The sequence below is a fragment of the Thunnus thynnus genome, chromosome 12, assembly GCF_963924715.1.
Source record: "Thunnus thynnus chromosome 12, fThuThy2.1, whole genome shotgun sequence".
In the NCBI taxonomy this organism is placed as follows: Eukaryota; Metazoa; Chordata; class Actinopteri; order Scombriformes; family Scombridae; genus Thunnus; species Thunnus thynnus.
In genome coordinates this window covers 20444394-20468528 of record NC_089528.1, presented here as the reverse complement: position 1 = coordinate 20468528, position 24135 = coordinate 20444394, and the positions used below count along the sequence as shown (strand labels likewise).

At 38.7% G+C, this 24135-nt stretch overlaps 1 protein-coding gene across 2 annotated transcripts; it reads left to right on the top strand.

Annotated features, from left to right (window-relative positions):
* Nucleotides 1–169: 169 nt before the first annotated feature.
* On the top strand, nucleotides 170–21632 carry fyco1b (FYVE and coiled-coil domain autophagy adaptor 1b). 2 transcript variants are annotated; one of them, XM_067606220.1, is made up of 18 exons: nucleotides 170–268; nucleotides 993–1092; nucleotides 1335–1441; nucleotides 4624–4749; nucleotides 6547–6653; nucleotides 8224–8367; nucleotides 10479–10575; nucleotides 10699–13146; nucleotides 13550–13642; nucleotides 14030–14148; nucleotides 14404–14571; nucleotides 14809–14949; nucleotides 16314–16519; nucleotides 16670–16811; nucleotides 17370–17474; nucleotides 18497–18707; nucleotides 18848–18957; nucleotides 19103–21632. In XM_067606220.1, exons 2-18 carry the CDS (start codon nucleotides 1032–1034, stop codon nucleotides 19176–19178), a joined length of 4461 nt encoding a protein of 1486 aa, XP_067462321.1. In that variant the 5' UTR covers nucleotides 170–268; nucleotides 993–1031; the 3' UTR covers nucleotides 19179–21632. The 2 variants fall into 2 exon arrangements, with proteins under 2 accessions (XP_067462321.1, XP_067462322.1); XM_067606221.1 differs by lacking the exon at nucleotides 170–268 and adding an exon at nucleotides 390–493.
* Nucleotides 21633–24135: the final 2503 nt, after the last annotated feature.

Below are 24135 nucleotides of genomic sequence, written 5' to 3'. Positions count from 1 at the left end.
CATAGTAATATAAATATTATTTGTATACATGTTCTGATATTCTCTTCGATAAAATATAGAATATTATGTTTAGTATGCACACCACACTTTTCAGCTTTCTGTTTATTTATCACGTGTCTCTCAACCAAACTAGGAAAGATCTCAGCAGTTACTGGCGCCTATTTGTCCATTCGGCCTGTCAATCATTCTCAGCGCCCACCCCCCAATGCTAGCAAGTTTCTGCTGAATCGCCTCCAAACTGCACACTCTGGACCATTTTTCACATCAAGTACGTCCTTTATTTAACTATTTATTTAATGTAGAGCTTTTTCGCTTTATTTACAATCAGACTGCCTTGGTTTGTAACGTAAATTTACGTTTAATAACACCAGGAAATGAGGAGCCGAGAGCAGGTGCATGTCCTATAATTAACGTTAGCGTGCGTCTAACGTTACCCTGTCATATCGATGTTTATGCTGCGGTCTGTTGCATTATAAAGCTGTTTGCAAGTGATGTAAGTCAACTCCTCTGTTCTGTAATGGTGACAGTAGATAAATATTGCGTAAGTGAGGTCTGATAAGCACACGGTATCTCCAAACAGTGATTCGCTTTCACCTGTCGTCGTGATGCAAATGTTGTAACCCCCACTGTCTGTAGGGAAATTTTGCTAACTTGTACTTAGCTACTGTAGTATCATCAGTGTCATCTCAACTATGTCATAAACACCTCTGTGGAATAAGTTGCCTCATCAGGTTCTTAGAGAGCAAGAGTTGGCATTGTTTTTTTTATGATTATGACAGAAATAAGCGACGGGAGGAAATTGATTTAGGACTATTATTTTTTGTTTACTTCCCAATTGCATCAGCTTTGGCATATTTTTACAGTCATGTAAGTCATGTATCAAGTTAATGATTGGGTATTTTCTTGACAAGTCAGGGAAATAAGTAAGAGTGTTTACATTTCTGAAATATCCAAAATAATGGGAATCTCTGTATTTCTAATCCTTCATGCAGAATTTGGCTTCCTGACTACATTGCCCCTTGTCCCCCACAATGGCCTCCTCCTCATCAGTTGGAGATAATCAACTGCAGAGGATAATCAGAGATCTTCATGGTAATTAAGCTGTCCACACACACAGTAAACATCCATCTCTTACAGTTTCTTTGTAATAAGTACCTGAAGCGGTCTGTGTACACAAGTGAAGTAGAAAAGTATCACATCAAAACAACTCTTCTATGACTGATCAACAGCAACTGTAAATGACTGCTACTACTATCTATTCTTTGTCCTGTATGTGTGCACAAGAACATATGTTGGTATTTGTGTGTGTAAGTGTTAATAACTGTCTTGTTTAGATGCTGTGCAAGAGTTGAGTAAAGAACACAAGGAGTGCGGTGAACCCATAACTGATGACAGCGGCAACCTGCACAAGTTTTTCTATAAACTAGAATACCTGCTACAGGTATGGTACCTAAATCTACCATTTACAATAATTACAGCAAAACTAAAGGGAGTTATTTTATTTAGAGTTTGCAAGGAAAATAAAGTGGACATTTTACAAAGACAACACATTTTTTCTTTATTTTTTCTGACTTTTCTCATATGTTCGCTTTTTTCTCATGAAATAGTGGCAAGTTTTACCTTTTCAAGCCTCTAAATATTACTACTACTACTACTACTACTACTACTACTACAGCTCAAACATATGAAACCTGTGACAAGTGTTTGAAAGTAAATATTGCTTCGACTCAGAAAGTCACAAGCTAAAAAGATTGAGAACCAGTGCTCTAGACCAAAGTCAACTCCTTTTTGTATTTCTAACCCTTATAGGATAGGTTCACAATAAAGTCTGTCTTAAAACAATAGTCAGGTGGCCATATGAACACTGAAAGAGGTTTTCCTCACTGTAATCATCCCTCCTGTTCATACTTGGTATTAAAAGATCCCCTTCAAATGCACTTACAATTTAAGTGATGGGAGACAAAATCCACAGTTTGTCCACAAAGTCATTTTGGGCAAAAATGCATTTAATAGTTTATCTGAAGCTTATATGAGGCTTCAGCGGTCTGGGTTAGTCATATCAAGTGGATATCTGCCACATTTCTTTTTAGCGTAAAATTCCCTCTTTGTGTTTCCCTGTTGAATTGTGGTGGAAGTATAGTAACAAAAAGAGGGACTTTGGCACTAAAAAGACTGTAACATTGAAAGATATCTACTTGACATGACTAATTTGGTCAGCTGAAGCTTCATATTAGCTTTGGATAAACTTTTGCACAGAAGGAGGCTTGTGGATTTTGTGTCCCATCACTTACATTGTAAGTGCATTATGAAAGCATCTTCTAATGGCCAGTATGCAAAAGAGGAATGATTATGTCAAGAAAAACATGTTTCAGTGTTCATTTGAGCACCTGACTGTTGTTTGGCTGGACCTGTATAACCCGAAATGTCTGTAACCGACAGACAGACTCAGTGAGTGATGAAGTTACTAGGGCTGTAGCCAACCAAAGAAAATCTTGGTCAACTAAAATCGTACATAATCTTCAACTAATCGATTAGTCGCGCGCGGGGGGGCGGGGTAATGGGACAGAGAGCACAGTAAACTCGGCAACCACACATTTCTCTGTTCTGTATTTCTCTGTTTTATGTCTTCAAGTTAGGCTAACCCATTGTTGGTAACTTTGGAGCTAACCCCCATTCACTTTTCCAGCATTTGGGGAAACAACAGACTTGACTTTTTAGCATTTATTAACTGACACATTGTAGTCTGTACTGTACATCTACTGCCAGACTGACAACTTACTACTAACCTTCTCCTCTGCCTCGCTCGCATCCACCGTCACTTCTCTGCCCCTCGCTCTTTCCCACACGCTACGCAAACATACTCCTTAACGGAGCCACGCTACCAGTGGTTTCCCAGGCAACGACAGAGGTTGACTCACGTACCTGAACAGTGATGCACAGAGACTCCCAAACGCTGTCGAATATTAAAAAATATAATTTATTTTGGCCTGGCGGGAGTTCTCGTTGTGTCATTATGGAGAAACACAGATTCAGTAAACTTTCAGTACGTTCAATAAACATTGAGTATAGTTAGACCCAGCGGTCTCCATTAGGTTGGGCGAGTTCAAAGTTGTGAAAACAACGGGGGTGTTTTGAATACACCCCCGTTTTCACAGGTAATTTGTTAGTCTGTACCTCTCGCCGCAGGAAATAATGGATTACTCCTGGAAAGCTATTGATGTAGCACTTTTCTCCTTATGAAAATAACACGGAGATTATTCGACCAATGAGAATTTAGTCGGACGAGAGCATATCGACCAACTAATCGACCAGTCGACCAGCAGACTACAGCCCTAGAAGTTACACCATCGGTCGACCGGCCCAGTGTTGGAGTTTCCCCATTGGCCGTTGCTCTTTTAAAATGAATTGGCACAAACAGTTTAAATTACGTCCTCAGGGGGGCGTTTACAGGGGAGCCCCTGAGCGCAGCCCAGAAATAAGATTTAAAAACATACATTTACCGAATCGTCTCAAAAAGAGGTTCTGACACTAACAGGAACATAAACCCGCGGATACAAAGAGATGCGACAGATCCATTTCACCAGCCTGCATGGTTAGCATCGTTATCATAGCCATGCCGTACTGTGTGTAGCCCATAGACCGTATATAAATACAGTGTAGCCACGGTGTCTGCAGTTTAAGAGCACCGTGCTGGGCAGGTGACAGGTGTATTTACGGTGTTTGTGTGCTCTGAAAGACGTCACGGTGCAGATATAAAGTCACACAGCTGACGGACTGTTTGCCTAGAATGTTAATCCTACATAAACATATGGATGAGACCATATGTTTACAGACATCCGCAGATAGATACAGATGAAAGAGCAGCGGGAGTTAACAGATAGTTAGAATAGTTATAGTTAAAGTTAAAATAAGTTCTCTCAAATCTAATTTCCCAAGGTATGAGTTCTGACTGCATTTATACCCTTTTTTTTTTACTCAAACATTGCTTAACCACGTCATATGATATGCTACTTCCGTACACTTTAACAACAAATATTACCACTATTACCACTACAGAAAATTGCAGATGAACATTTAATATCAAGGAATTCACATTATAGACACTACCACTGACTATCCCTGTTAACAAATTGGCCACAATTGCACACATTGACCATACAAGGTTCTGACATATACTAGGTTTTGACCTAGTCTTGTTTAACACAGACTTGAAAAATTGTGAACCCGTCCTTTAAAGTAAAGCACTTGTGACTTCTCATCACAGGTTTCAGATATCAATGAGTTGTGAGCAATTCCACCAAGGAGGGATTTATTTTTCTCTTAACTTGTCAGATAGTTTTTAGAGAGTACTTCAGTAGAGAAATAGCAAATATAAGAAAAAAAGTCAGTCCTGTCCATTTAAGCCTTTTGTCACCCTTTGGAGGGGTCTCAACCTCTAGTTTGGGAACCACAGCTCTAGACAGACAAGGTTAAACTGGGGGAAAGCTCAAAGGAAGTATATTAATTACAAACCAGATTTCCTGAACACATCACACATTTTCTGTCACACAAACTTGTTGTACTATCCACATTGTTGAGGATGTTGTTCGGTAATGCAATAATAAGATGATGTGTGTTTCTTAGTTTGATCAGAAAGAAAAGACAACCTTTCTTGGCCAGAGGAAAGACTACTGGGATTATTTCTGCGACTGCCTGATTAAGATCAAGGGAGCTAACGATGGCATCCGTTTTGTTAAGTCCATCCCCGAGGTAATCCTCCTCTGCGACACACACACACACACACACACACACACACACACACACACACAAAATCTCCTTCGGTGCCTCAGTGTTGCCATAGCGTGCAACACATATACACACATACACAAATACGCAGTGACCGTAAAAACACGTGACTAATCCTCTGGTCAGTCAGGTAAGACTCAGTGCCGCTAATTCACTTGCTGTCTGTACCTGCTGTACTGTTTCTTCTTCACCTTCTGTCCTGGGAATTCACAGCGGTGAGCTCAGTAGAGGAATAGCTGTAGTCAATTTTGTTAGAAATTTCTATTCCTAGTTTATATTATATGTAATTTGTAGCTTGTTTAACCTTTCAGTGTGCCTTATATTTAGGTTTTTCATGCTTGAAAAGATCTAAGGAGTACTCTTAAGAGTAGTTTAAAATGACATGACTTTTGTTTTTGTCTTGTGGGATATTGGTGTATACAAGACATGTTGGTGTCTCTAAGAAGTACTAATAATCTGATCTATACGATAAATATTGGGTGTCTAGACTGTAATGAGTTTCATTTAGTGTCCGTCAGCCAATTGTACCTTTTTGTTATTACAGATTTCTTGAGTTTGATGGTACTATAAGTTTCTAAAAGGTGTGTTAGCAACATTTTTATATATTGAATGCTTAAATTGAATTAAAATACACATCCTACACCATGTTCCTCAGATTGCTTGTTTTGTCTGACAAATAGTCCAAAACCCAAAGATATTCAGTTTACTGTCAAGTATGACAAAGAGAGTCAGCAAAGCTTCACATTTTAGAAGCTGGAAACAACAAATGTTTTCACATTTTTGCTTGAAAAATTACTGAAATGGTTAATCAACTTTCAACTTTCAGAATAGCTGCTGATTCATTTTTAATAGTTTATTCGTCTTATTTTCTCAACTCTAGTGATGTTCAATTGTCCCGTTGTTCAGGGAAAACCGGGTTATTTGTAAGCTGTAGTCTATCGTGAGAGCTAATTTAAGTCCTGCTTAACAAACATAGTAAGACCACATGTCTAATTTTTTGCTAGTGAAGGTTTATTCATTAGCAAAAGATATCCGTCATTTAAAGTTTCTTCAGGGATTTTTATGGGTCAGTATGTATTTCTTTTAGAAGTCACATAGTGCAATCAATAACAGCTGACTGCTAATTATTTTTTTGGAAACCTTTGGTGCTTTTATATAAAAATTGTACTTTTACTCTTCTCGTTTCTTGTCAGTCAGTCACAGACATGACAGGAGTCCCCAGCTGGTGTCCTTATGGTAGATCTGTCTGTGAGTCTGTTGTCTTACTTAAATCCCCCCATCTGCTAATGTGTCAGAGAGTTTTGGTACAGTAGATTTAGCGTCTATGCAGTGATTATCTTTAAACTTAAACATTCTAAAACGCTCTGTGTCGGGTAAGATTTTTAACCAAACACAATTTTTTAAATTGGGGTCATTTAAAACTAGAGCTGATATGATTTGTTTATTTGGGTTTTGGACTTTTGGTCAGACAAAACAAGGCGTTTGAAGATGTCATCTTGGACTCTATTTTTTAAACTTTTCCATTTTCTGACATTTTTAATCGGGAAAATAATGGGCAGATTACTACTCGAGAATGAAAATAATCTTTAGTTGCAGCCCTATTTAAATGTCGTGCAACTGTAACTGTTGTTACATTCAAACAGATTATTTAGGAAGTAGAAACCAGTTTATGTTGAACAGTATCAGACCACATTGCAGTAAGGTAATGTGTGCGTATGAGTGTGAATGTACACTGAAGTCTATATTTTTGTGTGTCCTCAGTTAAAAACATCGCTGGGGAAAGGACGGGCCTTCATCCGCTACTCACTTGTTCACCAGCGTCTTGCCGACACACTGCAGCAGTGTCTTATTAATCAGAAGGTCACAAGGTCAGATGACACACACACACACACCTGCATACATATGTATTTCATTATGTTTGTCATCCTAAGGTTGTCTTGACGTGTCATGTTTTACGCCATTTGAGTACTTTATCTTACGGTTTGTTGGTGTCCTTTCTCAGTAAGTGTGACTAGTTGTTCCTGATTCTTGTCTTATTTCTGTTTTCACAGAACCAAAACAGCCACATAGCTGACCACATACACCTACAGACACTTCTCACTTCCTCAGTCTGTCAAACCAAATGTCAATTTTATTTTCGCTTTTTTTAAAAAATTCTTTTACCTTTATTTAGCCAGAATAGTGTTTTATGATCTAAATTACTATTTTGAGAGAGTTGACCAATATTGGATAGGAGGTAGAGTTGAAAGGGATTGAACCACATACATTTTCCATCTGTTTTTCAATAGCATTGGGTATTCTGATTCTTTGTGTCTCAGTACACCTGGGGCCAGATGCATAAAACTGTGTGTAGATTCATGACTGAAACTTTGTGTACTCACAAAGTCAGGAATATTTGTCAGATTTATAAAGCTGGTTCTGTTCTATACATCTCAGTCACCGAGGAACTGGGCACACTGTGCACAACCCTCATTTCCACCTGCACAATGAGCAATAAAAGGATGAAGACACACCCTGAACCAGCCGTTTTCATATCATTTTTCCGCCCGCTCCACCAGTCTGTACATCTGTCAGTAAAATAAATGGGAAAGAAGAAGTGCCATTTCACTGCGTCACTCTGGCGAGGTTCTCCAGCAACCAGAGCAAACATTACACGTGGCTGTACAGCTCTTTAGACCATTCATGTCATTAATTCATCACATGGACCTGTGAATCATTGTCTGCAGTGATTTCTCAGAAATGTAATCTATGATTAGTTTGTAGGGCTCATATCTAAACTGACTTCACAGGGTGTGTCACAACTAAGTGAAATGAAATAAAAAGGAAAGTAAGAGCAAAATAAAATGTTGACTCCTATGTAAATTAAAAGAATGATAAAAATTAATCACACAAAAGTGATTATTCAATGTTACGTTTATAAATGTGCCTTTGATTGGCATTTTACAAATCGCTTTAGAAAAAGGTGTACGCCTGGTCTGAAGAATGCGTGAGGTGCACACATTCTCACTGCACATTCTGTTTTTATAAATACCAGTTTATATGTGGGAAATGGCGTATGCATGGTTTTTGTGCGTACACATCATTTATGTATCTGGTCCCTGGAATGTTCTCAGTACAGTGCACAATTAACAACCTCTCTGTGGTGCGTATAATATAGTTTCATTTATATTTTTTTAATGCTTTTATCTTTTTCATGCTTGCGTCTGTTCTCGTATTTTGTTTTATTGTTATGACACTTTAAAGTCCCTGCGTGGGATCATGAAAGCTCATCTTATCTTATCATATCTCAACTTAACATCAACAGCACAGTATAAACTCGAAACATAATGCTCGAAAAAACCGTATGAACAATGTTTTGTGTCAAATAAAAAATGTGTGTTTGTTTGTGTGCTTAATGGTATTGTTTATGTTTTTTTGGTTCATATTCGTCCCATGCAGTGACTGGTATTATGCCCGAAGTCCCTTCCTCAAGTGTCACCTCACTACTGACATAATCAACCATCTTTATGAGCTCAACCAGATCCAATTTGATGTGGCGGCCAGAGGTTATGACCTTGATGCGGATTGGCCAAACTTTGCGAGGTAACAAATGCCTACGGTTATGTTTACATTTTTCCAATCAGCAGTTGAAGATTTCCTGTGTTTTGCTCAAGGAAAACACAATATTCAGTCTGGGTGTTGAATTCATTGTTGGTGTTGTGTTGGCGGAAACAGACACTTAAGATAGGCTTCCTCTACCTCGGGGTTGGAAACAATTTGTTAATTGATCTGAGAGAGAGCTAAACTAATTTGGATTAAGACACAAATTTGGTGCAGCTAATATAAAATTGTGGTGAAGCAGTATTAGGTACTTCACAACTTGAAGTAACACTTAATTATCTGATCACCCTGAACATTCACAGTTCTTTTTTTCTTTTTTTTTGCTTGAGTGTGTGTGTAAACGTGTTTGTGTGTGTGAGAGTATGAGGCTGCCGACAGTGTGTGAGCGCTGATCGTTGTTCCTCATGTCAGCACCTTTGTCAAACCTTTCACTTCCTTGTCATCAATTTTCAGTCACTCTACAGGCGGTAGACATTTTTTTAAGAGCGTAATTTGTGGTGTTTCATTATTATGATTATTATGTAAATTTTACAATATAGTGCAGTGCAACAACACTTACAACAAGTTACCTGAAAAATGTTGAATCAACATCATAAACACATCATAAACAAACAAACAAATAAGAAATATATATCCTGTGTAATTTACAAATTTAGTGGGTTTTTTTTAGGGCTATTGTATAGGATTACATCAGATTGAACAGATACTGTATCAGAGGTTTTGTTTTTTTAGCATGTACGTGAGGACAAATATTTGCACTTCTGCTTATCATTTCCCATCATGTAACTGAAATTATTTCATGTTGTACCTACACCCACACGTTTGGTTTTTCTCATGAGTTGTGATTGGATGGCTGAAAGGACATTTTTTTCAGTACTGGATCAGAGAGAAACATTAAACATATGACAACATATTGCTAGACCAGCCCTTTTTAAGAAGCTTTGAGAAATAGGCTTACTCTGAAAACAGGTTATTAGCCTAATTTATTGTAAACTCTGTAGAACTATTTTTTTTTATTTTACTGACTTTTATTTATCTATTTTCAACACTTTATTGTTTCATTGTTATAATTTTTAAGTTTTGCAAAATTGTATTTATTGTTGTCTATTTTGCTATTTTCAAAATTATTTTTTTGTGTCTGTGTTCTTTTAATCCTGCTATGTGGAGCACTTTGGGCTGCATGTTTGTATGAAAGGTGCCATATAAATAAAGCTGAGTTGAGTTGAGACATGACTCATTTTAACTGTTAGAAAAATAAGATGAACCTTTATTGTCAGGGCATGGACACTTTACATCAGAATTCTTGAGTAAACACGATCAGCATCACTTTCTCAGAAAAGAAATGTCCTAGAAAAGAACTGAGAAGCGGTTGAAATTTCATAGAAAGATTTCATAATGTGGTACAACACAAATTGAGACAGTCCTTGTATGTATGGTATAACCTTCTTTTACCAGAGTAATCTATGGTGCACAGCACATCAGCTGAACATGCTTTGCAGTTGTAAAATACATGCAAGCATTGTCAACAAATATGCAGATTTAACAAAATAATATAGATGTCCAACAAATGAATTAATATTTAGTAAAAAAATAGGCAATATAGTAAAGTAATATAGGTTTCAAACAAAGTGCATCTGAAATGGATTTTTATCTGTTTTCCTATTCATTTGGTCATGAAGTCATCAAAGTTTTTACCAATTCCTCTGAAAATCAACAACCGCTGATACACTTCAAACAGTTACCTTCTACTATTACATTATTTCTGGGTGTTCTTAAAAAAATTCTGTGTGAATTAGGAAGTACTTTGTACTTTATGAGAACATTGTCTCTTTTTTCCTATAATTGGTACCAAGTTACATAGTCCTTTGCAGGAAACATCCTTACTGTGGAAATAAGGGGACCTGCAAACTAAAGTGTTGCCATAGAGCCCCCTAAATACTCTCTCCCATCAACTTAAGTTCCTCTTTTGTGTTATGATTTTTTTATCCAATCAGTTAGATGTCATGCAGCTGTCCTTGAATGTTTGTCTTACTTGGAGTGCTGTTTTTTTGGTTATATGTGACATTAACATTTGGTATCTCATCATGTGAAAGGCGAACAATAGGTGCTGCCTCATCAGCTTTCCTGTGGAGGCCTCCCAGTCGCTGCTCCAGCATCAACAGTTTGGTTAGCAGCTATTCACACTCACAGGTATACACTTGTACTGATATAAATGCTTTGTAAAGACAATTTAAAAAAAAAAAAGTATTTGTCTAAATGCGACTGAAGTTTGAAGCACCTGACCAGAACTCTCTTGTTCCATCTACTTTCCAGGCACAGGAGTTTCTCCCAATCCCAGACTTGAGTCACAGTCTCCTTGGTGATCTGGGGGAACTGGGGGAGCCCTCTTCTTGCAGCATTGCAGAGAATCTCCGCGTTGAGCTCGACCAGTCAGAGCTCAGACAGCAAGAGCTTCTGGTACGGGTTGAGGAGTTAGGCAAGGAGTCGGCTGAACTGAAAGATGTCGTGAAAGACCTTCAAGGCCAGCTATCAGTTGCTCAGAAGACCTCTGGTCACTCACTATCTTCAGAGCCCAAAACTAACACAGACATAGCTAGCCAGGACAGAGCAAATCACCAACAAACTTGTGGGGAAGCAATAAACAGTGAACTTAAAGACAGACTCACAGCTGCTGAGAATAAAAATATGGAGCTTTTGTCTAAGTTGGACGAGGCTCTTAAAGAAAAGGGCCAGCAAACAGCTAGCTACTGTGACTCAGCTTGGAAAATCCAGGAACTCCTGGATAAACTCAAGACTGCAGAGGAAGAGAGGTTGGAGGCAAAGAGAGAGGCTGAGGACAGGGCCAGGCACTCTGAGCGTTTGTCTCAGGAACTAAAACTCAGGGAACAAGAGCTGAGAAGCTGTGAGGAGAAGCTAGCTGAAGTAAAAGCCGGGGCCCATAATGAGCGGGAGGAGGCCCTCAAACGGTTGGAAGAGCTCCAAGGTGCAGTTGGTCGAATTCAGGGAGCACTGACATTGAAAGAGAAGGAGACGGGAAACTTGAGAGCCCAGCTTCAGGATCTACAAGCCTCACTGGAGTGCAGAGAACGACAAGCAGAGGAGCTGAGGAAAAGACTGCAGGAGGAGAGGCAGGAGATAGAGCAGAGATGTAGCACGAGTAGCAGCCAGAATGAAACACTAGAGAGCCAGCTCCTGGATTTAAGAAAAACTCTCAAAAACAGAGAGAAAGAGCTCTCCGTTGGTTCAGAGAGAATCAAGCATTTAGAGGAGCAGTTGGAAAAGCTAAATGTTGAGAAGGAAAGTCTGATCTCAAAGCTTTCTGATAATGAAGTCAGTTCCTGTGATCAAGCAGAGAATCTTGAGGACTACAAAACCCAATGCAGCAATCTCATGGAAATTAATGCTAAGCTTCTCCAAACAATTAAGAAGAGTGAGGAGAGCACTACAGAGCTGGCTGCGAGCAGGGCAGCCTTGTTAGACCAGCTAGCTTCTTTGAAGGCTTCTGAAACGCACTTAAAGGGGAGGGTAGAAACTGCAAAGCTGTGTGTGGAAGACAGAGAGAAGAAGCTTTTAGATGAAAACCTGCATTTGGAGGAGATCGTCCAGAAGACGCTCATCCAGAAGGAAGTATCAGACGCTCAGTTGAAGACAATTGAGCATGAAAATGTGGAGCTTCTTGAGGTTCAGTCCTCGTTGAAAAAACAGTTAGCCAAAACTCAAGAGGAACTTGACTCGCTTACTGCCAAAGCTTCAAAGTTGGAGAAAAACCTTACAGCGTCCCAAAGAAGCCAAGCAGAATTACTCGCAAAACTCCAGGAAACTGAGTCTAAACTCCGAGACCAGACTGTTAAATGCAGTCTTCTGCAGGCGAGAGCCGAGGAGCTGGAGAGCAGGACCGGGGAGGTGCATGATGAAAAAGGAGCTGCGGAGAGCAATGAAAAAATGCAGAAGCTTCACGATGAGCATCAGACATCCTCAATGGAAACCAAAGAGGCCCCTTTTAGACTGGTGATAGCTGAGGCTCAACTGGAACTCAACCTACGGGAGGTGCACCGGCTGAGGGAAGAGGTGGTGGAGCTCAGGGCTCAGCTGCTGGCAGGAACTGAGGAGAGGATGAAAGTTCAGGCTCTCCAGGAGGTGACGGAGGCCTCCAGAGAGGATCTCCGTGTCTTAGCAGAACAACTCAAGGCCCAGGTAGAGGAGCTAAATCGCCGGCATGTTGATGAGATTCTACATTCCCGGGAGCGAGAGGAGGCTCTTATTCGTGAACGAGACGGTGAGGCCCAGGCTCGGGCAGGTCTGGCTGCAGAGGTGACCACCTCCAGAGAGGAACTGAATAAGCTTAAACTGCGTTATGAAGCCTTGTGTCTGGAGAACAATGAATCCAGAGAAGCACTGCATAGAGCCAACACGGAAACAGCTGAACTCGGTGTGCATGTGTGTATGCTAACCGCTGAGAACGAAGAGGCTCGCCTGCGCTGGGAGGGCCTGTCAACAAAGCTGCAAGATCTGGAGAAGGAGGCAGCTCAGGAGGCAGAGAGACTGAATAGTTGCATGGTTCAGCTAAATCAGGAGAACCAGCAACTCCTCAGTAAGCTCCATAAGGAGGACGGTTTATTGGCAACCAAGCAGGAGCTGCAGGAAGAGCTGAGCAAGGCCCAGCAGGAGGCTGAAACTGTGCAGGAGACGAGCCAGGAGGAGATTCATGCACTCCGGTTCCAAATCAGCAGCCAAGCCATGAGCCACGGCAGCCAACTCGAGGTCAGCCACAAACAGATTAGCTAAAGAACATGCAGTATGCTTAAAAGTGTTTACATGCACTCAAGTAACCGGGTTATAGTCGGCTTTCTTCTGTGAGCTGATTTCTTAAACATCACATAAACGAGAAACCTGTTTTTTGTAACTGAGGTAGAGGATTAGAGAAGGCTGATTTTCCCCATCTAGATTTCTCTGGTAGAGTGCCAGTTTCTCTGCGACATATACAAAGACTTCAGGGTGGCAGGAAGAAAGGGAAGATCCTGCATAACCTGTTTACTTAAATGCATGTAAATGTACTGCTGGATTGTTTTATGTTAGGTATTGGCTGCCAAGATACTGTAGATGTTCATCAACAAACTACTGTCATATCTGAATTTTAACCATGTGCTCATATTTTCTCATCCAGAGCGTGAATCAAGATTTACAGGAGGTGAGATTACAGCTGGCAACTGAACAGGAGAAGGTGGGCGACCTGGAGAACAAACTCAAACAGCTAGAGGTGAGAGGATAGCCCGCTATTTAAAAATTTGGGTGTATTATCATTTCCAGATGGCCTAGCCCCAGTCTATTCACTGAAACCCTCTGAGGTTGCTTTTAAGTCATGGTTGAAAATTAGGTGTAGCGGTATTACAAGTGGTTTCAGGCAAGGAAATGAAAATATAACTGTTTGATATGGCCTACGCCGCAGACAACACTTTTGGTTTCGGTGCACACACAGTATGCACAGAAACACTATGTGTGTTTGTGTTTGTCGGATTGATAAATGAAAACAGAAATTGCAGTTACATTGTGTATTTTGGCATGTAAAATAATCATAATGTTATGGTCACGAGCATATCTCACGTAGAAGCAGAAATAATGTGTCGCTTTGCTGTACTGATTGCAGGCTGAGAATCAGAGATATTGCCAACAGATTGAGGAGAAAAACATCCAGATGGCCCAGTGCGAAAATCTCATCCAGCAGAAAGAAGACGAGATAATCCATCTGAAAGGGAATTTATCAAGGTGAGATACTGTATTCATAATCACACATTCTGGACCAAATTAAAGCTGTTAAGAAAACGTTTTTAATCTTGTGTGTTTTAGATTAGGATGTTTGTTTTTTTTTATATGCCTAAAGGGTTTTGGCGTACGTGTTCTTGCTGTTTTTACATTTCAAGCCTACAAATAATAACTGCATGGAGAAAACCAACATCACATGAGAATCCCTGCTTTTTTTTTGACCATATTATGAATCAACCTGCGTTTGTATGTGTGCAGAACTGAGGAGGACTTAGCAGCAGCTCAGAGGGCCTGTCAGGAGTTGACTGAAAATCTACGGAGAATCACACAGGACAAGCAGAATTTTGATTTTAAGACGGCTGCTGAACTTGATGACCTCTACCGCACCAAAATAAATTTGGAGGAAAGGCTTGTTGAACTCATCAGGTATAAACATCCTTCATTCTTCCTCATATTTACTTTGCACACCATGTTTTTCATGTTTCTTTTTCTTGAGGTTGATTTGAAATATGCACAAAGCCATGTGGAGACATGATGCCAAAATGCGTTGTCTATTGTACTTTTAAATTGCCATGGCATCCAAACCACCCAGTCATCTTTAGTATACTGTGTCTTTAGTGATTTTACTGCATATACAAATATCTTTGACGGTTCTCTCTGCAGGGAGAAAGATGCACTGTGGCAGAAGACGGATGCTCTGGAGTTTGAGCAGAAACTGCGGGATGAGGAGACAGAGAGGGACGTCAACTACTGTCTGGACTGTCACAGTCAGTTTAGCTGGTGGATCCGCAAGTATAACTGCAGGTCAGATGGATTTTGGTATACAGTAATTAAAAATCTACCGTACATATCACTATGTCAGCCAATAAAACTACTGTCAGTGCTGCTACTTTTTAATTAGTAGTGTCATGATTAGAGTTTTTCTAAATTGCTAAAGCACATTTTCAGGAAGTGCTGCAGTTCTCAAAACACTGAGTGTAATTACCACAATTACCACCATGTTCTACTGTGCAACACAACACGTAATTTGTCTTGCAAAAGGCAGTTATTCACGTGTCGAATTTAAACAAATTCAATAACTGGTGCATCACTGCAACCATAATGACATTTCCATTTATCATTGCAAGACAAGTTAAAGGAACTGTGTCACTGAAGTCCAGTGACATTTTGTTTCTGTTGCACTTCTCATTTAGACTTAACTGTAAGTCAGGAGTGAAATCAGCTGAATTGTATCCATTAAAATCAATGTAAATGTCAGTTTGCAGCTCCGTGTTCGGGAACTGTGGTAACTACAATACATAAGACTCAATGTTGATATGTTTGAGTAATCATAGTACATGATGAGATGCACCTGTAAACTAAATTTGACAACATATGATGAACCGCAATTGAATTTGAGGATAAACATGTTAATAGTTGAATTTAAAGATACATCTATTTTACGGTTTTGCATGTTAGGATGTACACAATGGGCATGGTGACAGTTTAGTTTATCAGAAAAGCAGTTGTAGCAGTAGCAGTTTATTTTTTTGCTAACTCAATGAGTTTGAAGACATTTGTTCTTAAATTTTTAGGTTCTGCATTAAAGCAACAAGAAGTACATTTACTGTTGCAAGAAAATGAGCCGCCACTTTGAGAATTGCATGCAGTGTTTTGAAAATTATGGTTTTCATTCATTCATTCGTGGAAATTGTGTCAAAAGAAGATGTATATCCTACATCCTCAGTGGTTTTTCTATTTAATTTCAACATTTTACTTTTGATTACACAATCAGGCCCTTCTGTGCTCACAGTAAAGACACTTTTTGTCCCTCAGCACCACTGCAGGGACTCTCAGGTCATCAGAGCAGGGACTGCAAAGCTGAAAACTAAAGATGACTTTTTTTTGACTGATTAACTTTGGAGCAGCCTTGCGCAAAATCCCAAACAGACCATACCTCTCCAAAAAACAAAACACTTTTATGATTGACCAATTTTTGAGTTAATTCTGGGTTTTATGTGTTTCTTTTATGTGTCGTCTCTCTTTAAAGATGAAAAGCATAAATCATGTTCTGTAAAAAATAAAAAAACAAAAAAAAGTTTTCCTTACATACTAATTATTCCTCTCGACACTATAATTATCTACATTTCATTCCATTTTTACCTCAATTATATTATGTCTATTCGCAGACTGTGTGGGCGTCCCTTCTGTTACTACTGCTGCAGCAACACGGTGAGCACCCAGCAGGGCAACAGAGAGCGCTGCTGCAGGGACTGTTATAACCAGCACAGTGCAGTAGTTGAGCGCCACCCACAGGAGAACGTGTCTACCAGCACACCAGGCACACCTTTCAGCCATCTGCTGCAGGCTGGGAGAGCTGTGATGAGTGTTTCAGGTGACAGCACACACATACACAGAGGATTATAATCTGTCAGATCATAAGATACTAGTACACGATGTGGTGTGTATGTAATGGTTTTTACAGTATAGTAAGATAAGAATGGAAAATGCAACACTGAACAAGTAGGTAATGTGTGTTTTTTAGGGGCAGATCAAGGTGACAAGCTGGAGGATGGTGTTTTTGACATCATCACAGAGGAGGAAGTGAGTGGCGTCTATGACAGTGACTCCCTCTCTTTTTCCACTGCCTGCTCTCCTGGACACGGACAGCAGGGGGCAGCACAACTGTAAGTATCTCACATGCATTCACTTGCAGGGGAATTGGGAGTACTGATTGCAGACAAAGTCAGCGATACAGATTATAAACGACGACATGACAGGTTAATACCAACCACAGAAACAGATCTAATATTTACAGATGCCTCCTTTTACAACAATGGCACCTCTGAAACGATCTGTTTAGATCATTTCAGTTCTGCAGGCTCTCACAGTAACACATTTCCAAAACTGAAAATGTTTCAGCAGTGGAAAGAAATTCAAGTGCATGATATTTAAAGATGAATGAAAATTGCAGCGTTTAAAGATATTTTTAGGCTTTTTCAATTTTCTACATATGGTGTGTATAAAAATCTACTCCCACTCGGACTTGAAGTTCCAGAGACAGTGGATATAATTAGATCAGACACTCATCAGAAAATACTTTAAATGTCATTATGTATGAATATAAAACACAAAACAAATGCATACAGTTTACAATTATATTAGTGTTAACCCTGAAAAAGTTTGTTTTCCCCTTTGGGTTTTGTTTTTTTTTTTTGTAAGAAGTTTTCTGTTGCTGTCTCCAGTAAAAGCAGTACCAGTGCAGGAGACATTGCATCAGAAGAAACTGAGGACCTCAGTGCCGCAGTACAGGATGCAGAGATCTGCCTGATAAAGTCTGGAGAACTCACGTAAGTTTCACATGCAGTGAAAGTTATAACGGCAAATCATGAGTGCATTGTTTGTGTTTACATGTCGATGCGGTCACAAGGTTTGGCTTTACATTTTTAGAGGAAGTTTAATGTTTTCTTCTGGTCAAAACTAAAAGCTTAAAATCGGAAGTGAAATATAAAACTTATCCATGTGTGTTATGGACAGCTTCCCTAAATGTTTCTTAGTATGTGTTTGTGGGACTTTTGTTTGTCTCCTTTAGTAACTTTGGACAGGTTTGTTTAATATATATTTTGTTAATATATAATATATTCAGTATGGAGAAAGCTTTGAGGCTCCTGGCATCTGTTTTGGTGAAGAGCCAATGAGCAGAGTGCTGACCTCTGACCCAAAACAAAAATATACCATGAATTTTTAATCAGATTACAGTGCTTCAATCAGACTGGGCTTTCTTCCTTCATGTTGTGGTCTTTGCTTGGAAATGAAGCTACAACTTATTTTACGAAATGTCAAAAAAAAAGTGTAAAATTTCCATTGTAATTTGTCAGAGCTCAAGGACACATCTACTAGAATATAAGACAAAAAAGGCTTACAGTAGAGAAGCTGAATTCATTTATTTTATTTCTGCTTGAAAAATTACTTAAAATAAAAATAGTTGCCAATAAATCTTCTGATGATTGACTAATCAGTTCATTAACTTATTGTTTTAGCTCTTCTTTGAATACGAAATTACATAGAAAGTTGCAACTTTATCCTTAAACAAACTTCAGTGTGCCACATTTTTCATTTATACAGTTAATTTATTGTTTAACTTTTTTTTTTAGCAAGAATGCCAGATTCTCAAATGTGAATATTTGCTGGTTTTCTTTGACCTTTATGATAATTAACGTAATACTTTTTTTACTAACTAAATTATTAATAGGTTAATCAAGAAAATAATCAGCAGATTAATTGCTAACTAATCAATTAATAATAAATAATCATTAGTCAGTGCTACAATATGTGAACTGTCTTGTATCTTGGTTTATGCTCTTTGCTGTAGGCTCTCTGTCCACTTCACGGTGGATGACATCTCCGGGTTTGGGGACAGCTCCCGAGAGCTTTTCATCAAGTCCAGCTGTTACAGCACCATCCCCATCACCATGAGCAGTCCTGGCTCCACCGTCACCTGGACATTTACCTCTGAACCTAAGAGCATCTCCTTCAGCGTGGTCTACAGGGAGAGTACAGAGACTCCACTGGAGCAGGCTAAGGTGAGACACTGGCATATGAATAAAGAGAACATGCAAACACAATACCTGTCACCCTTTCAGATTTGTACCTAATGTATACAGAAACATTTCTCTGCTGTTAATACATGTCAGACAAGACTTCTGTCCTTTCCTCTCCCCAGGTCTTGATCCCACTGACCCGCTGTAACTCCCACAAGGAGACAATCCAGGGAGAAATGAAAGTCAGAAACCCTGGAGAATACACACTCATCTTTGACAACTCCTTCTCCAGGTCAGTCATTCTGTGCTTTAATAACATGTTGTGTCACGTTAGGCCTTTGTGTTTTTATCTCTGTAGCATAAACCACTATTATTGCATAAACCTAAAAAACTAAACAGGAAGGAGCTAATGTTCCTCTGTCTTTCTTGCTAATCAGGTTCATCTCAAAGAAAGTGCTGTATCATCTGAGTCTAGACAAACCTGTGGTCTACGATGGAACTGACCTCCTGTGAGCTTGAGAGGAAGCATGACAAAGCAGGTGTAAAACTGACTTTTGACACATCATTCAAGGTGTTCAAGCTCATGCACACGATTGTGTCTGAGTCTGCTGACGTTCAGCAACCTCAATGAAAGGTTATGGCATTTTAAAAACGTCTCTCACAGCTAGCTTCTGCTCATGAGGTGTTCCGATCATGGCAAAGCTGAACAAAGGTGGAAAAAAAATGAGGTAAAACAGTGTTACTCTACTGAATGTGAGCATGCACTACCTTTCGTAAAAGCTTGCAGTTTAAATGTAGCATGAGGCGTATCGAACTACACTGGAGGTTTGTTACATATTTGAATGTGAGGAACTTGTGTGCACGCACATACAGGTTTGCCGGCACCTACAGATCTAGACCCTGTAGGCAACTTTTTTTTTTTACTGCATCGTTGCAGAAATTCAGCTGCATTTGTGCTTTATCTTGCGGTGGAATTGTTTGATAATCAAGTTTTGTTCCTATTCCCTTTTCTACAGGTCTCATGTAATAAAATACTGTTGCTAAAATGGGAATATGTGCTACTCTGCATAACGGCTACAATGCATTTCCCACTTGGAGTGTGTGATCTGGTTAAAATCTTCTATCACAGTAAATGCAATTTTATTTTGTGATATTGATATATATTAATATATAGTACATGTCTTGGAAAATCAATAGAGAAACCGTTAAAAATAACTAGACAGGAATGTCAGTAGCTTTTAGTGAATCTAGCAAGTTTAAATACCTGTCAAATCAAGATCATAGCAAAATCATATTAATGCATTTTGTGGAGTTTGTGGTTGTTTGCGTTGACAACCTGAGATGAAATCCCAAACCAAGCACAGATTTGTTTGAACCAAGTGAATTTTGTTGTTTTAGCTGCCTGAACTGCTGCAAGTAGAAACGTTTAACCCTAATTTAACTTTGATCTTAACTGAATTTGTTTTACTTACTGACAGTAACCATTAACAAACCATTTCAAGTAACTAAGTCTTAACATTGGTGTGTGGATGTCATGATGTTGTAGAATAAGCCTTTATTGGTGGAGAAACTCTGTTCTCATGCTGTTTGTGTCCGAAACATGAACCATAATCTTTTTTTAAACTTTTTTAAAGTTCACACTTTAAAAAAAAAATTGTGAACACTCATGACTCATATATCTTTAAGATTGTCGCCTTCTCAGTTGTCAGAAAAGATAAGAAATCAGTTTGTTGTGATGCAGTCATGATGAAGCATAACTGTAAGAAGCAGGACTTCTGCGAAAGCTGTAAGTGCAGGATTTCTGATGATTGCAGTTGAGGAAAGAGGAAGATGTGGCTTCTGTTGGCCGTACCTCTATGAGTTCTATGCATGCAAACACTACGAATGTGTACATGTTTCCCCAACTTTACCCTTGAAGGGTAAAAAGAGGGAGTACATATCAAAATGTAAGTTTCAGTGCTTTAAATATTTAGTTATCATTTTGAGCTTAACTTGAAATATCACTCATGTTTTAACAGGGATGATTTTTCATTAATTTTAACAAGTTTATTATCTTTTCTCATGACGTACATAAAGCCTTTAGATGAAGAAACAATGTTTGTTTTAGAAAAACAAAACATAATAAAAAATGAGTTTTATTTATAGTGTTTTTCTAGATGGAGAGAGATGTGTTTTTTTTTTTTCATGCTGTTTATTGTTGCTGTGTAATGTTATTTTGGGGTGGTAGCATCATATTGTCACCTGAAATGTGCACAACCTGCAGTGTGTCAAACAAAAAAAGTATACATTTTAGCATACAACCTTCAAAGAAGTCCAAGAATCACTTTTATACATGAATTTGTCCTTTATTTGAAGGCTTTAATGTTGAAATTGACCTTTTTTTCCAATCAGTAATCCCCTGAGTGTCTTCATTTATTTATACTGACTTGAATATACTTAAACACTGCTTTGCTGTTCAACAGAAAATTTACAAAATGTCTTCCAACATTTTAAAATAATTTTGTGACTTATATTTTGAACATTACTGACATATGGAAAGACATTAGGAAAATTACAACTAACACTTTTTATACATATCTGAATAAGAAGAGTGATATATTGCCAAATATATTGGAAAACACATTTGACTATTTTATTGTTGTATTGTAATGCAAATGTGAATTTCCATTTAAAGGCATTGCGACAACACTGTTGTATGATGCACTTTTGAAAGGGCTTTTTGTCAGTATCTAGCTCATGAGCCTCTGTGCCAGATGATGAATGGTTTTTCTTTTCCTTTGTATCACTTTTCTAGTGAACGCGTGATTGTAGATGTTTACAGCTGGATTTGCCAGAGGGACATTTTAACTCTTTGACTTCACCTGTAAATGATTGTTGACAATGTTTTATTGAAATATTATTTACATACTAAAGATTTATATTAGAATGGATTTATGGACAAATAAATTAAGGATTGTGTGATAACTGCTTGTGATTGCTGGTCAGTTTATTGTATCTGCAGTACATCATTGTGATGCCATACAGAAGTACACATAATAATGGCAGACATACAGTAATGGTGACTTCTTACTGTGTCTTTTCAATTATCTCAACTATCTGATGGACTTGCTATGAAATTTGGTACACACAGTCATGTCCCCCTCAGGATAAATTGTAATAACTTTGGTGATCCTCTGACTTCTAATCTGGCGCCATCATCAGGTCAAAATTGTCCAATACCTTGGTTTAAAATACCTGCAAAACTAAAGACATTCTCATTAGCCTCAGCTGTACTTTGTGTGTAGTGCAAATGATCAAATATTAGCTAACAAGCTAAACTAAGATGGTAAACCTGATAAACATCAGCATGTTAGCATTGTTGTAGTGTGCATGTTAGCATGCTGACATTAGCATTTAGCTCAAAACATCTTTATGGCTAAGTAACCTCACAGAACCGCTAGCCTGGCTTTGGATAATGTGTCCCAATTACATACTACATACGAATTTTATTAAATATGTCTCTTAGTATACTGTTTTGGCAGTCAGTATATGAAAAATTTACACATACAGTAGGAGAACCTACAGTGGCCATGAAACTCACGAAAAACGTGAAAGTCCTTCTCTAGAGGCAGTGTTTGTTTTGTCCGTTCTGTGCATGGATGTATTGTGCTACTGTAGAAACATGGTGGTGCAACATGGCGGGCTCTGTGGAAGTGGACCCGCTCCCTATGTAGATATAAAGGGCTCATTCTAAGGTAACTAAAACAATTATTCTTATTTTCAGGTGATTATACACTAATTATGTTAAACTTGTTACTAAATAGTTGCTTTTTTACACATCTGGGAGCAACATTATCATTCATTTGGAGTCGTGTTTCTGTCCACTTGGTGAATTTAATTCTAATATTCCCTCTATTTTAACTCTGTTTTTCTTTTTCTCACATTGCATGTGTTAATATAAAAAATATTGATTATTGCCATTTTAAATGTTCGATTCTGACAGTAAATGATACAATACGTATGTCGGTGCATTTGCAAGAATGTAATGTTACTTTTTGTTTTCTTTGGTGTTTTCTGAGCTGCTTCATCACAACCAACAAATCGTTTTAATTATTTGCAGCTGTGAGTAGCTCCTCCGTTTCCTTTGTGCACTGCATTCTGGGAGAAAAGCGTCCATCAACAACACAATCAGAAAGTACAAAGTGGTTATTCTATGCATACTGACTGCTTATGTTTAGTATGTAGTATGAATTTGGGACACAGCTAATGTCTTGTAAAGATAAAGTGAGCTGTGAACATTGTGAGTTTGTGTGTGTGCTTATACACACGTCTGCCTGCATGTGTTTTTCTTTTTCTGAGCATTAAGTGTATTGCGTGTGTGCGCACAAGGTATTGTTCTTGCAAGGTGTCGGTCTGAGAGATAGTGTTTATGTCGCAGAGGCCATTCTGTTTCTCAAGGTTAATGATCTCATTGTAAATCATGTCACATCCACTTCTCTCTCCTTCCCTCCTCTTCCTCCATAACTCCCCTCTCCTGCTTTTCTCTCCCCTTGCCGCCTTCACAGAAGCTGTGCTTGCACGTGCACATATATGAACTTGTGTCTATGTGTGTTGGTGATGGTGTGTGTGTGTGTGTGTGTGTGTGTGCATTAGCATTCAGCACACACGCACACGTTCTTCATTCACAGATGGGGACATTCACACACGTGTAAGTATGCAGATATAAATGCCTTCACGCACACACGCACATAACATTTTTATATTCTAACAGACGCAGCACTCTCCACCTTGAGCAATATTAATATTTCCCACTCGCATGATGCTCTTCATATGGGAAAAAATCCTTCACATGTACACAAAAACACGGATAATAATATGAAGAACATGCCTTAACATCTCCCCTCCTCAGTTCTGGATATTGTGAATCTGACAGCTATACGGGAACTTGAGTACCTCTGAAAGCTTGAGATACAACTTGTCAGTGCTCTACTTCCTTTTTACAATAAAGAAGAGGGAGACACTTTCATTATCTGTGTCTTGCAGCTTGTCAAAGTCTCCTGCTGTTCAAACAAAGGATGTAAGACATTTCACAATGTATTTCCACAGAGAATCGAGGAGCGCAAAGTGTCAGCCACGTTGCTTTTGTCTGCGAATGTGACATAAATCATTTGTCTGAAGTGCTCTCATGTGAAGTGATGTGCTCTTCACAGTTTAACCCCTCTAGCAGGTAAAAATGTCTGGCAGTATAATTGAAGAGGACAAAATTAAATAATTACACCCAGTGAAGGACAAGTTATCAAGGAAAACACATCGATAAGAAAACTTTGCAAAGCAGACTTGTTTAAGAAAATTTTACTCTGATTTCAGATGAAGAAAAGGTGCTTTTGTAGATTTGTGTTTGGGAATGTATTGAGCTGTTTTGTGCACTGAAATTAAGCTTCTTTTAAAGTATCATCAATCCACATGTTTTCAAGCTCTTATTCCTGGATAA

Bases quoted from the DNA above. Each gene is read 5' to 3' on its own strand.
- fyco1b (XM_067606220.1), top strand. From the start codon at position 1,032: ATGGCCTCCTCCTCATCAGTTGGAGATAATCAACTGCAGAGGATAATC. The intron at 6,654-8,223 runs GTCAGATGACAC...CGTCCCATGCAG, and splicing joins ATTAATCAGAAGGTCACAAG to TGACTGGTATTATGCCCGAA. The intron at 10,576-10,698 runs GTATACACTTGT...TCTACTTTCCAG, and splicing joins GCAGCTATTCACACTCACAG to GCACAGGAGTTTCTCCCAAT.